The following is a 13241-nucleotide window of genomic DNA, read 5'->3' as shown; positions in this document are numbered from 1 at the left end:
AAGAAGCAACTTGGGGACCACTGCTTTGGTAAAATACTATTTTATTTTGCACCTAAGGAAGATGGACCTATACAGGCTGTGTTCCCAGTGTTAGTGGCTGGCTACTTTGCTACATTGCTCGGTTCTTTTGTTTGTTTGCTAACAAAGACAAAATTAGCTTTTAACTTGTCAGTGGCATACAATCAGCAGTAACATTTTCTGATGGTATTTTGGAGTTAATGTCATCATTGACCGCAAAAGAAATTTGCGGCGTTCTATGTCATGTAGTGGCCGTTGTCTCCTGTCCTGAACTGGCGCGCTCTTCAGCAGCAGTGCATGCTGGGGGCAAATGAGCCGTTTCTGTAAGAAAATAGATTGGACTATAGACCAGTCTAAGGTTGGAATAGTTTTCTTGTATTCTGTTTGAGTCTATAGTAATGTAGGAGCGTAGCATGGCATTTCAGTCTAATCTTACTGTGACTATAAAAGCGTGTCGTGTCGTCGTTTTCCATGTAGGCTAGGAGTGTGCGTTGGTCCCAACGAGGATGGCGGGGCATGTATGTCTATGTCTGTAGGCCATGATGTAACAAGACGACTGGTGCCACCAGTAGAACATGAGCAGAAGCAGCACGTGCCACAGCTGGTGGCTGGAGCCCACAAGGTTCAGCTGGCCTGAAGCGACACGGTAGACACAATTTAGCCCAAAAGCTCATTTTTTACCACACTCGCCATTCCCGCTGTGATGGCTGACCTGGGAAGTATCGTTCAGGCACTTTGGAGATGTAGAAGAGCAGCGCCAACACCGCCATCAAATACATGACCAGCACGCGCGGGATGAAAGACTGAGGAAATCCAGCAACAACAGCATTAAAATGAAAAAGAAAAAAAACAGAGAGAGAAAATAAGAATGACAGCAACAAGCGCTCGCTCACTTGCACGAGGTCCGTGGAGAAGCCACCGGCATCGTAGACAAAGTGCAGGACGGGCACCAGGCCGCTTGACGCCAGTGCGCAGAAGGCCAACCGGCGAGGCCGGCGCCACTGCTTGCTTAGGAAGTTGGGGTGGATGTGCGCCAAGAACACAGCCAGGATCATTGCCAGCACTGTAACCAGGTACACCTGACGCCAGTACTAACACAGAACAAAAAAAGCAAGGGCTTGGCTTTTGGTGCTAAAGACCGGAAAATAAATTGCGTTTTTGTAAAAACAAATATATATATGACAAAGTTGCAGAATTAGAAAAAAAACTGAAGAAATCATTTTATATCATAATATAAATACATTCATATAATCCTATTCTAAAAGCAAGAAATGTGAGAATCTCATATCACTAATCAAAAAGAAAAACAAAAGAAAATTGCAGAATTGTCTCTGTCACTAATCCACTTTTATTTCTTGGTGAACATTGGTAGCGTGCTCACGTTATTGCAGTAGAATGCATAGAAGACGGCGGGCACGTAGCAGCCCAGGATGCCCACCGACACGCCGGCATAGTCCAGCGCCATCCAGCGTCGGCCTGTCTTCTCCGAGCGGTGGCAGCGGAACAAGTGGTAGCCCGCTGAGCACAGCAGACACAGCTGGAGACACAGCGGTCACAGGTTAGCTTTTGACAGCCTCTTTTATAAGCATTACAACAATGAAGTGATCACAGTTTTTTTTTTTAAGGCAAGGGAAACGTGAACCTGGAAGCAGAAGAGTCCCACGGAGTAGATGACGTAGTCCTCGCGCGAGACCCCTAGCTGGGGCAGGACTTGTGCCATGTGGTACACGGCCAGGAAGAAGAAGAAGAGGAAGCCCAGCAGGTGAGTCCAGATGTTCACGCTCTCATTGGACAGGATGAACAGGCTGGCAAACACACATACAGCACACATGTACAAAATAAATGTCTTGTCTCAGTGCCAAGGTACTTTGTTTAAGGAACCCAACATCTAGTAACTTAGATTCTAGTTACACAAATAGCTCAGATTGACCCTGAAAACTAATCAGATGTCTAACTATTTGACTGATGAGCTGAGTGATGGATTATCAGTCCAACTATTTACCAATCTCTCTGACCTACCATCGCCCAAGCATTTCCCCGACCTGCCACTCACCTCTTGATGCAGAGCCTGGAGGGCAGGTAGGCCCTGTATCCATCCGTGATGTACGGGTTCTCACGCAGGTAGCCCGGGATCTGCTCGTAGGTGTACAGGCGGATCCCGCGGGGTACCAACACTGGCCAGTACTGGTAGCCCCCCAGCTCGATGTAGTGGGTGGTCTGAGCGCTCTTCTGAGGCATGACGGCGGTGGGGGGCACTTTCTTCGGAGCTAAGGCACAAGACAAAACAGGTCGGCAAAATAAGTTATTATTGAATCTCAACGGCATTACTTTTAGCAAATGTGCCGTCAGAATTTTAATTTGAATGGATCTATTTCCACTTTTACCAGCGTCATTTACTTGTGATACGCAAGTTCATGTATTTTTATATAGGTACACAGCGTGAGTACTTTTGGCACCTCTATTTAACAATGATCAGATCTAACGGAGTTGGAACCAAAAAAGGAGATTTCAATTTAACAACTGCTGACTATGCAGTTGCTAAAAGCGCAACAACAATGGTTGTCATTCAACAGATATTTGCTCTTCCTTTGCGAACGACGCAGTGCCGCATAAGATCCAACGTATCTGGAAACTTTAATTAGAATATTCCCCATCATAACAGAGTACGTAAAGAAACGCAAGAGGTTCCAATTGAGTTTGAAGACGACTAAGTCTTATTTAGGGATTTTTCAACAAGCTAGCTAATTTGTCGACTTGTTCTGCCGACAAAAATGAGGATTAACTCACCTTTCAACTTGGCATAAGTACACTTTGTTCCATTTGGGGTCTTATAAAACCCACTGTACATTTAAAACTAAAATAAACGAACCGTAACTTAACATACTGTGCTACGACGTTGAAGTTGCAGCTCCATCGTCTCCAAATCAGGACTGACGTCATCGCTAAGAGGACCCATCTCGCCTCCTCAATAGTGTTGGCTCGTGAGTGACCGATTCGTTCAAAAGAACGAATCTTTTCAGTAAACGATAGTGAACGAAAAACTTCCAAAAGTGATTCGTTATTTTTTCAGTTCATATGACTTCGACCAGTAGATGTCGGTAATGCACATCGAAGCTGGTGCCACCTCGCCGTAAAACAAAACGAAGAAGAAAATTACGTAACTTCCCGTTCACGAACGAGTCGTGAATTTCATTTCCCGTTCACTGGATCTGTGAGTGAACAAGTCAGTGAGTGATTTGCATTTCCAGTTCATCGCGAGAAAATTTACTTGTATTATTATTTTAATAAACATTTATGTTAAAACTTGTCTGGTGTTTTATTCCTTGGTTTTATATTCGCCAATTAAAACATAAAAATCAGACATTTGGTTAACTGCTTTGTATGACAATATGTATGTGTTTTACGTTGTTATATGAGTTGGTGTCCCCCAAAATAACAAATGTCGGTGTTACATGTCAAGTTGCTCCCATGTTATCTTACTCCCCGTCTCGAGTTACGACGTTAGCCGAGTTGCGCAGTTTTGTGTTTCCCGACTGCAGATTCGTCACAAGCGACTTGGAACTTCCCTGATTGCAAAACTGTTCAAATTCTCAATAAAACCACTGAACGAAACGTCTCGTTTGCATTTCTGACTGGCTACAAAAAATAGCAAACACTAAAAAAAAAAAAAAAAGTCATCAACGGGATTTGAACCCGTGACGCAAACCTTAACCGTTGTGCTATCGTGACACACAGCAAACGCACCAGATAATGTTCAATATAGCCAACAACACTACCCGGCGAGGGTCGCGTTGATCTGACCCGCCCATGTTAACGGGGGGGCTCTAATGTTACCATTGCCTGATGGGAGCTCAGCATCAGCTGTCATGCGATAGTGTTGGCTCGTGAGTGAACGATTCGTTCAACAGATCTTTTCAGTGAACGAGAGTGAACGAATAACTTCCTGAAGTGATTCGTTCTTTTTTTCAGTTTAATATGACTTCAACCAGTAGGTGTCGGTAATGCGCATTGAAGCTGGTGCCACCTCGCCGTAAAACAAAACGAAGAAGAAAATGACGTAACTTTCTGTTCACGAACGAGTTGTGAATTGCATTTCCCGTACACCAACTGAACGGATATGTGAGGGAACGAGACAGTGATTTACATTTCAAGTTCATCGCGAGAACGCATCAGCGAGGGAACGAATCCTGACTTTCCCGTTCGCCAACGAGTCAATGGGTGACCCATTGAACGGGAAAGTCAGGACCCATTATGGGTCAACTGCCTTCCTTCCTTCCCGTGCATCAACGGATCAGTCAGTGAACGTGTTGCGTCCCCCTCCTGGCGAGAACTATGTATGCCAGAATGTAGATTTACGATTTTCCAAGCAAAGAAAGAACCACTCACTGAAACAACACTTCTTTTATGCGCGTTTTCTCCAAGCTAACGGCTCACTTTATTGCATGAAGGGATGCGCCGTTATGCAACAACGGGGAGATTATGCTTCTCTTTGGGTAGTCTTGATTTTTTAACACTTATAATAATTTTTAAATAACGTGTATGCATATATACGCCTACATATTGTTATCCAATATATCTACTGCAATTTCACATTAGATTGCTGGTTTGAAATGTACTTTTATTATTATTTTAATAAATATTAATACCTGTTAAAACTTGTGTGGTGTTTTATTCCTTGTTTTTATTTTTTTGGGCATGAAAACAAAAATCTGACATTTGGTTAACTGCTTTATATGACAATATGTATACGTGTCTTATGTTGTGTAATATGTGTTGGTGTCCCCCAAAATAAAGGGCAAGTAGTCAAATACACATTCTTGACAGTTATTTGGTACATTTGAAAATGGTAGTGTACATAATGGAGCGTCTGTGTGACGTCACAGATCAACCAGCCAATCAGGAGGTGGGGGTGAGGGCGGGTGTGGCACTTTTCACTTTCAGTTCAGCTTTGGCCATGAGTTTTCCCTAATGAAGTGGCCTTTTATTAGGTACACCTGAAAATGGCGGCATACCTAAAGGAGTGTCCGTGTGACGTCACATATCAAACAGCCAATCAGAAAGTGGGGGTGAGGGCGGGTGTGGCACTTTTTACTTTCAGTTAAGCTTTGACCATGATTTTTCCCTAATGAACTGGCCTGTGATTAGGTACACTTGAAAATGGCGTACCTAATGGAGTGTCCGTGTGATTCCCTCGTTAAGTGCACCTGCGTGAAAAGTTTTAGCTCCTGCGGAACGTGAAAGTGACCAAAAACTTTTCACGCAGGTGCGCTTAACGAGGGTCACTTGGAAAACATGTTGGAACGCGGCCCCGAGGACTAGAGCTTGACACCTGTGACCTTTGACCATGATATTTCCCTAATAAAGTGGCCTGTTATTAGGTACACTTGAAAATGGCGGTGTACCTAATGGAGTGTCCGTGTGATTCCCTCGTTAAGTGCACCTGCGTGAAAAGTTTTAGCTCCTGCAGATCGTGAACGTGACCAAAAACTTTTCACGCAGGTGTGTTTAACGAGGGTAACTTGGAAAACATATTGGAACGCGGCCCCTCGAGGACTGGAGGTCCACACCCCTGGTTTAAGTGAAAAGTGCCACACCTGCCCTCACCCCCACTTTCTGATTGGCTGTTTGATCTGTGACGTCACTTGGACACTCCATTAGGTACATCGCCATTTTTAGGTGTACCTAATAACAGGCCAGTTCATTAGGGAAAAATCATGGCCAAAGCGTAACTGAAAGTAAAAAGTGCCACACCCTCCCTCACCCCCACTTTCTGATTGGCTGTTTGATCTGAGACGTCACACGGACACTCCTTTAGGGACGCCGCCATTTTCAGGTGTACCGAATAACAGGCCACTTCATTAGGGAAAAATCATGGCCAAAGCTGAACTGAAAGTGAAAACTGCCACACCCGCCCTCACCCCCACCTCCTGATTGGCTGGTTGATCTGTGACGTCACACGGACATTTATTAGGTACACCACCATTTTCAGGCGTACTTAATAACTTTATGCATTTTTTGTACGTGTCAAGAATGTGTATTTGACTACTTGCTCTTTATTTTGGGGGACACCAATACATAATACACGACGTAAAACACATATACATACTGTCATATAAAGCGGTTAACCAAATGTCAGATTTTTGTTTTCATGCCCAAAAAAATAAAAACAAGGAATAAAACACCACACAAGTTTTAACAGGTTTTAATATTTATTAAAATAATAATAAATGCAAACGAGACGTTTCGTTCAGTGGTTTTATTGAGAATTTGAACAGTTTTGCAATCAGGGAAGTTCCAAGTCGCTTGTGACGAATCTGCAGTCGGGAAACACAAAACTACGCAACTCGCCTAACATAACAGTCGTAACTCGAGACGAGGAGTAAGATTACATGGGAGCAACTTGACATGTAACACCGACATTTGTTATTTTGGGGAACACCAACTCATATAACAACGTAAAACACATACATATTGTCATACAAAGCAGTTAACCAAATGTCTGATTTTTATGTTTTAATTGGCGAATATAAAAACAAGGAATAAAACACAAGACAAGTTTTAACCTAAATGTTTATTAAAATAATAATAATAATACGAGTAAATTTCAAATCTAATTTATAAAAAAAATAAAATAGGATCAGCGTGTGTGTGTGGGGGACGATTCGTTGAACGATTCTTTTGAGTGAACTGATTCTAAAGATTCAGTTCACTTAAAAGAACTGGAATGCACATCACTACTCCTCAACACAGGGGCGTCCGAAGAGGGCCGGAGTAAAATTACACCTACGGTCAATGAATCCCTTAATCCTTGTTATTCCTCCCCTTTGTTTTTACATTTGAGTGCGCAAACGTGAATAGGGGAAAAGAAAAGAAGCAAAACACAGACGCGCTCTTGATTTTTTTTTTAGGAATTATTTTAATTATAACCTTAAGAATATGAAAATTACGTTCTTTAGTAACGGTGGATTTGAAAATGCAACATAATTAAATAAAATAATGATAGAAGGGAAACGTTTTTGATAATATGATGATGATAATATCTGACAAAAGCGTTCAATAATCCTTGACCAAAATACACATATAGTACTTTATTTTGTTGAAATCCAATAAGTTATTTTTTCATATGTTCTATAATATTAATTTTATTCCTGTGAATAAAAAAAATAAAAATGCTATTCTCAGGTAAAATAGTAATTTAAAGAATAAAAGTATTTTCCCTTTCATTTTTCCCTCGTAGCTGATTTGGTAATTAAATAGCTGTCTAAATTCAATTCATTATAACTCATTATCCGACTATCTAGATAACTCATGTATGCGTTGCTAGCTGACAAACATAACTGAACTGGACTGGACTAAATCGTGTAAATTTGGGGGCTGTCAGTAACGATGTATGTTGGTCTGAGGGTTGAGATGTGAATTAAAAGGGAACGTCGTCGAAGGCTTCCCTCGGGAGAAGAGAGGAGTCCTCGCTCACACTGTGTTTACACCTCCCCTCCATTAAGCGTCTGGCGGTGAAGTGTTGTTCATTATCACGTTTAATTCACCTCTCAGCACTCCCGCGTTGACAAAGTGAAGACGCACTCACTGCATGAGCTCTCAGAAACATCCGCTGCTTTTCATTAGGCTACATTTAGTCATCTTGGAAAACAGAGGGTATACAAAGTTGTCGAAGCAACCATCCCGTTCAACAAAGACCTGCAAAAATAAGTGATAGCACAGTGTAGCGGCCTACTGTTTTATGCAGGTCCGTCCAAGCATCTGTTGATTTTTCCCTGTGAATTTTAGCAGCCAACAGACAACATAGTTAGTGTAAGAAGGTGACTGTCAAACACAGAAGTGTACTTACTCACTGAAAATCTTGCTGACTCACCAGCTAATTAGCTGTCCAATTTTGTTGCTGATTAATTAGATAAGCCTTCGACAAACTAATGACGCTAACTTACTTTCAAACTAACAAAAGAAAAATTGAAGGACGAAGGAACGAATGAATAAACTGACTAAGATACAGTAGTCCCTAACTATTTGAGTAGTTATTTATCTAACTAGCTCATTTAATAAACAGAAACAATACTTCTCGCCGATAAAGTCAACATCTAGTGAAAAACGGTTTGATTTCCAGTTCTAGCATCCTCTAGTGGCCACTTGAGGCAGTGAAGCATCAAGTGTTTTTTTTTTTTTTCTTCTTCTTTTTTTAGCTTATTAGCATCAATGCTCTGTGAAATACTGTTTGAGATTATGGTTAAAATAATGTTAGGGGATGCCCCTCACCTCCCATCCCTATTCAGCATCCACCTTTGTCCCGCTTCTTTGCACCTTTCATTTCTGTCATCCATTTTGCTACTGGAGGGTGTAATTGCGCGCTAAGGCGGCGTGTAATGGAACATGAAATGGAAGCCACTTCTCCTCCCAATGTTTCTCGTAAAAAGATAGAAATGATTACAAAATATGGCCCTTGCGATGATTGCGCTACGATGGCAGCGCTGTCGGAAGCGAAGAAGCGCGTCGCGACGAATTGATTGGGAAAAGGCGGCATAACATTACGTGTCTATGAAACAGGACAATGTCTACGCTTTGTGCTAACATCAAGACGCTAGTTTTGATTCAGATTTATGTCGGACATTTGACCGTGACATCACATGGAGCGAATGTCCAAGCGTATAATGCCATACCTTGGTCAAATCATTTGACCAAGGAACGGCATTATTGGATAGTGATTTAAGAAAACAGAAACATGGCTTTTAGCAGTCATCATAGATTATTTTAGATGTTCTTCCCCCAAAAAATTAAAATAATAAAATGGATAAACCTTCTGGTGGCAAAACGTTTTGTCATGGTTTCGGTCAGTTAGCTAGCTAGCTTTCAAAACTGTAATGCTGTAATGTTGTGCTGATTGCAGTAGTTAATTCTATTTGACTTGTTGATGACGGTTGATAATGCGAAGCGGCATTTCCATTGCATCAACAAGCAAAACATTTTCCATGCCGTGCGTTGTTCCAAAGGAGACTAGCTCATTGCTTTGTTGTACAAGTAACAATCACTCAAAGCTTTTTCTTGGACTCATAAAAACTAAACATGCTCTCAATCTTCTTTGGAACAAGTGAAGAAAAGCAATCTGCGAGCCGTGTAAACCGGGCGGGGAAAGCGGATCACAGCGCATATGCGCGTCTAAAGCTACGCTCTGTTCACTAATAAACGTCCCCATAAAGTGTGCGCTTTTGTTGTTTTACACGTCCTCATCCCTCAGGGATTAGCTGCAAGTTTCTTTCTGTGTCCAGCTGCAAAAAGTGCAAGCGCTATAACGTTAATCTGCGCTAATCCCGAAGCTCTTGTCAAATTTGTTTTTGCCCCTTTTTCTTGGGCTGGGATTTACAAGCAACCAGATGTACCTCCTAAAACAGAGTCCAAAAGATGCCGCGCAGATTATTATGACTACTAATGCTTTTCAATATTGTTGAACGGATGAAACTTTTATTTCCATAAAAGAATTGAAAATAAAGAAAAAGGTTCAAGGACATACTAAGCTGGAAAGAGCTCAGCGAAGCCAGATGCTGCATAAGCATAAGCGTTTGCGCCATGAACAAAAGTATTGGGACAGCACCCACAGTCTGTGCGGATCCGTGCAACAATGTAGCATCTATGTAGCAATGTAGCATCTCCAACCGTAAGTGGCGAGTTATTCGCAATAATCGGGAAAAAACGTTTGGATTAATGATAACTGCTAGATGAACAGCAACAATCATCAAAGACACGTGCGGGCAAAAGTAGTGGGACACCGCACAGAAAACTGAAGGTTTTTGAGGGCTTGGGGGTCCAAAAATCCATCAATCAAAGCATTAAATTTTAAGTGGTACAAGAAGCGAGAACATCAATGAGTTCTCGCTTCTTATCAAAGACATGTGAACAAAAGTACCGGGACACCACGCATCAAGTCAGAAGTGCTTCAAAGTGTTTAAATGGGGATGTGTGTGACAAATGCTTGATATTGCTATAAACCTTCAACAGTCATCAAAGACACACAGTACAGTAGGCATTAGGTCACCACACCTGGAAACTCTTCTTTGTAAGGTCTTGGGGTGAAGGTGTTATCCTCACTGGCTTCTTTTTAGGAATACAAAATGTCTCCAGTCACTTTCTCTCGCGCTGTCACCGCCATTTTGTATCAAAGACACTTGCAGTGCAGACAAAGAGTGGAGGAAGTGTACGTGGTGTGAGACAGAGGAGGGTGAGGGCGAAAGGTCTCGTCAGACGTCCCGTCCGTGCGGCGAGCAGACTGAAGACAACGAGCGAATGTGGCTCCGTGTAAACAGCACGAGACGAGACAAAGCGTGAAGCCTCCATGTGTCTTGCGGTCATTTGAGGACATGCGGAGGACAGAGGCAGATGTCTGCTGGCCATACGTAAAGACGCTGACATGTCGTGTTAGCATCGCAAAAATAAGCTCCCTGGTGCTAAGACCACAGGCTAGCTTAGCACTGCTACCAAAAGTAGCCTCACAAAAATAGTCACGAGTAAACACAAACAAGTCTGGTGTTTTGAGGGCGATTAAAAGAAACATTTTAATTTTTGTAATCATTTGAAGGCGAGGGTGACTAGCAGTAAATGTGGTGCGGTTCACTGGTTGCCCTGTAGATGTCACTGTTTACCTGCTTTGCACAGAACTCGGGCACACACGCACTTATTGTTTTCATTGTATATTTTTTAAGGTTATTTCACCCTTTATGGATTATGCATTACATGGAAAGAGAGAGTTTTTTTTTTAATGTTATTGTATATTACAGGACTTTCCAAAAACGACCCTAGTCAAAACTTTAGCCGTTATAATTATAATACAGATGTATGCATATTGCAAACCTTTGTATGCATATGCATTAATATGTATGTAATTGTTATATTTGTATTTTTTCAAAAAGAGTAAAAAAAAAAAAGGGTAATTGAAGAGTAAGAGAAGAAAAAAAATAAAGAAGCGTAATTGTTTTCACTCTACAAACTATATTTATATTATTATTATGGTGATTTTTCTGGTCACATTTTCTCACTTTTTGAAAAGCAGAATAGGACCAAATAGATCCAAACTTACTGTACCAAAATCATTGGCGTGTGTTATTGATAATGCTATTTGCTAATACGCCGGTGTCCACCATGTGACATTTGCACCTGTGAGAAATAAATCACATCCTATCCATTTACTGGACTCACTCATGTGAATTATTGCTAATGTGCTCCTGGCATCCATTTTGACCCCCCCCCCCCGGTACGCTAGCTGGTTTTAGCGTGTGCTACTCACGCAGTAAATAAACCACGGAAAAAGAAGAAAGATGACAGAGGACCGCAGTGGTTTCGAGAATAATGACACAAAGTGGGCGCTCTTTTAAGTAACAATGATTTATTAACCGCCAGTGCATTAGCCAATGCTAATAATTGACGTTGCGTTGTAGCAGTTTACATTTGGTGATGATCAAAAATGGATGGCAGGATGAATTATTTGCAAAGACGTTTGGGGTGTTCAAACCTTTTATATATTCGGAGAAATAGAAGGCGGGTTATTTTTTATAAATTCACAGAATCCAATGTGCCTGCGGTTTTCCTACAGGATTCATGTGACTATACGATGGTATCTTGGCATTTTGAGCTAACAACGCAGTAGCATTTTTCATACAACACTGTTGATTTTTGGTGGGCTCTATAGTTGTTCCAGTCAGTACTTCACATGCTGGCCAAACTAAACGTTCAAACAGCGAACATCAGCGAACAACACATGGCACAAAATATTGAGTTTTGCGATCATGTGACTATGACTTGAAAGTAGCCGTCTCGTTGGCAGCGTCACGCTAGCATTTTGCGCTATCAGCAGCATAGCATTGTTTTATGTAAGTGCCGACAAGGCGTGTCTGCCGAGGTTTGATGGAATCCACATTGCAGAATGCAGCCTAGCAACAACTCATTAGCAGCATCGTTAGCATTTTGAGCCAATGACAGCGTGACGTTAGTTGACGTATAACTGTTAATTTGTGACCGGACTGAAACGATGCGCATTGTTTTGCCAGCATTTGCTGCTGACAACAGCCTCGCTTAATTCCGAGTATTCGTTAGCACGCGGTTGTCATTTGCCCTTTAAAAGTGTAAAACTATATTGAAAACATAAAACTTGAAATTCAACAGCCTTCTTTTCCGTGCTGTTCTCTGACTGACCATTCGTTTTAGCAAATGACAAATTTGCCTGCTAATGCAACACATTTTAGTGTTGTTCATCTCAGACTGTAATGAGGCTGTAGTGTGTGTGTGCGCGCGTGTGTGTGTGTGCGTGTGTCTGAAGGTCAAAGTGTCAAATTGGGGCGAGCAAAGTAATGAGTTTTTCCGCCATTCTCCGTGCCCCTGAACACCTCATCGTCCTGACAAGACCACCGCCGCCTCACCCCCAATCTTTCTCCCGGTGGTGGTGGAGGTATTGGGATAGCGTCTTAATGCATGGCGACTTTTCCCTAATAGCACATTTGCATGGCGAGCACAGGCGACGCGACGCGTCAGCGATAACGCCGTCGCCCACCCCGACCACCTTACCCCACCCAAACCGGCCAAGCCACCCTCGGAAATATGCTGAGCTTTTGCTAAGCTCTCATCAAACACGCTGATCTTTATGGACTGTATCATATTGTGCCGTAATGTGCTTTATTGTCCACAGAATAAGCTTTTCTTAAAGGTAATTGGAAAACGGGAAATGGAGCCCCTCCTTAGCGCTATCGGACCCCGGGACCCCCTGCTCTCTCGGCAAATGTGGCTTGTGTAATGACCCCGTCGGTGTAAAAACCCAAGATTTATCTTGGCAGCGGGAAATTGATCCATTTCACCTTTGTCTAATGGAAATTTTTTATCAAGGATTATCTGGTTATGCAAATGAGCGTTGCACCCCGGAACGGCGGGGATAAAAAGGAAGCATGTGCGTGTGTGTGTGTGAGGCAGACGAGGGGCTCGTGAGGGGGTGCGGCTGTTAATCTAGGGGCCTCTTGACATGTCAAAATGCAGAAAAGAGACCACTTGGTGGGGGTGGTGTATTCATAAGATGTTTTGTCCGTTAAAAAAAAGCAGATTTTCACACACTCTCGCTACTAACTTTAGTGACATTTGAACATTTCTGAACTGCCGTACTAGTTTAAAAAAAAAAAAGTAACAATGATAGAGGAAGAAAGATTCATTTGTCAATAAGAAACAAAAATTGTTATAAAGGA

The 13241-nt window shown here is 42.1% G+C and overlaps 2 protein-coding genes and 1 long non-coding RNA gene across 3 annotated transcripts in view; 2 read left to right on the top strand and 1 right to left on the bottom strand.

Moving 5' to 3' along the window:
• The window catches only part of LOC119127193, a 665522-nt gene that overhangs the window by 25430 nt on the left and 626851 nt on the right, over nucleotides 1-13241 (top strand). The gene's annotated exons all lie outside the window — the stretch shown is intronic.
• paqr3a (progestin and adipoQ receptor family member IIIa) lies at nucleotides 126-2978 on the bottom strand. Its single transcript, XM_037259136.1, has 8 exons — nucleotides 2806-2978; nucleotides 2072-2285; nucleotides 1661-1823; nucleotides 1400-1555; nucleotides 912-1109; nucleotides 731-821; nucleotides 455-651; nucleotides 126-339 (listed from the first exon to the last, which is right to left on the bottom strand). Exons 1-7 carry the CDS (start codon nucleotides 2864-2866, stop codon nucleotides 497-499), a joined length of 1038 nt encoding a protein of 345 aa, XP_037115031.1. The 5' UTR covers nucleotides 2867-2978; the 3' UTR covers nucleotides 126-339; nucleotides 455-496.
• Nucleotides 1438-3154, top strand: LOC119127314. The gene is made up of 2 exons (XR_005098788.1): nucleotides 1438-1576; nucleotides 1644-3154. It is a non-coding gene; the product is annotated as an uncharacterized LOC119127314 (long non-coding RNA).

This window comes from Syngnathus acus, chromosome 9 (genome assembly GCF_901709675.1).
Source record: "Syngnathus acus chromosome 9, fSynAcu1.2, whole genome shotgun sequence".
In the NCBI taxonomy this organism is placed as follows: Eukaryota; Metazoa; Chordata; class Actinopteri; order Syngnathiformes; family Syngnathidae; genus Syngnathus; species Syngnathus acus.
The sequence above is the reverse complement of the archived record's forward strand: the minus strand, read 5'-3'. Positions and strand labels throughout refer to the sequence as shown.

Coding starts and splice junctions, on each gene's coding strand:
- paqr3a (XM_037259136.1), bottom strand. CDS start 2,866: ATGTACAGTGGGTTTTATAAGACCCCAAATGGAACAAAGTGTACTTAT. Junction 1,824..2,071: donor TCCAGGCTCTGCATCAAGAG/GTGAGTGGCAGG, acceptor TGTGTTTGCCAG/CCTGTTCATCCTGTCCAATG. Junction 822..911: donor TCTCCACGGACCTCGTGCAA/GTGAGCGAGCGC, acceptor GGATTTCCTCAG/TCTTTCATCCCGCGCGTGCT.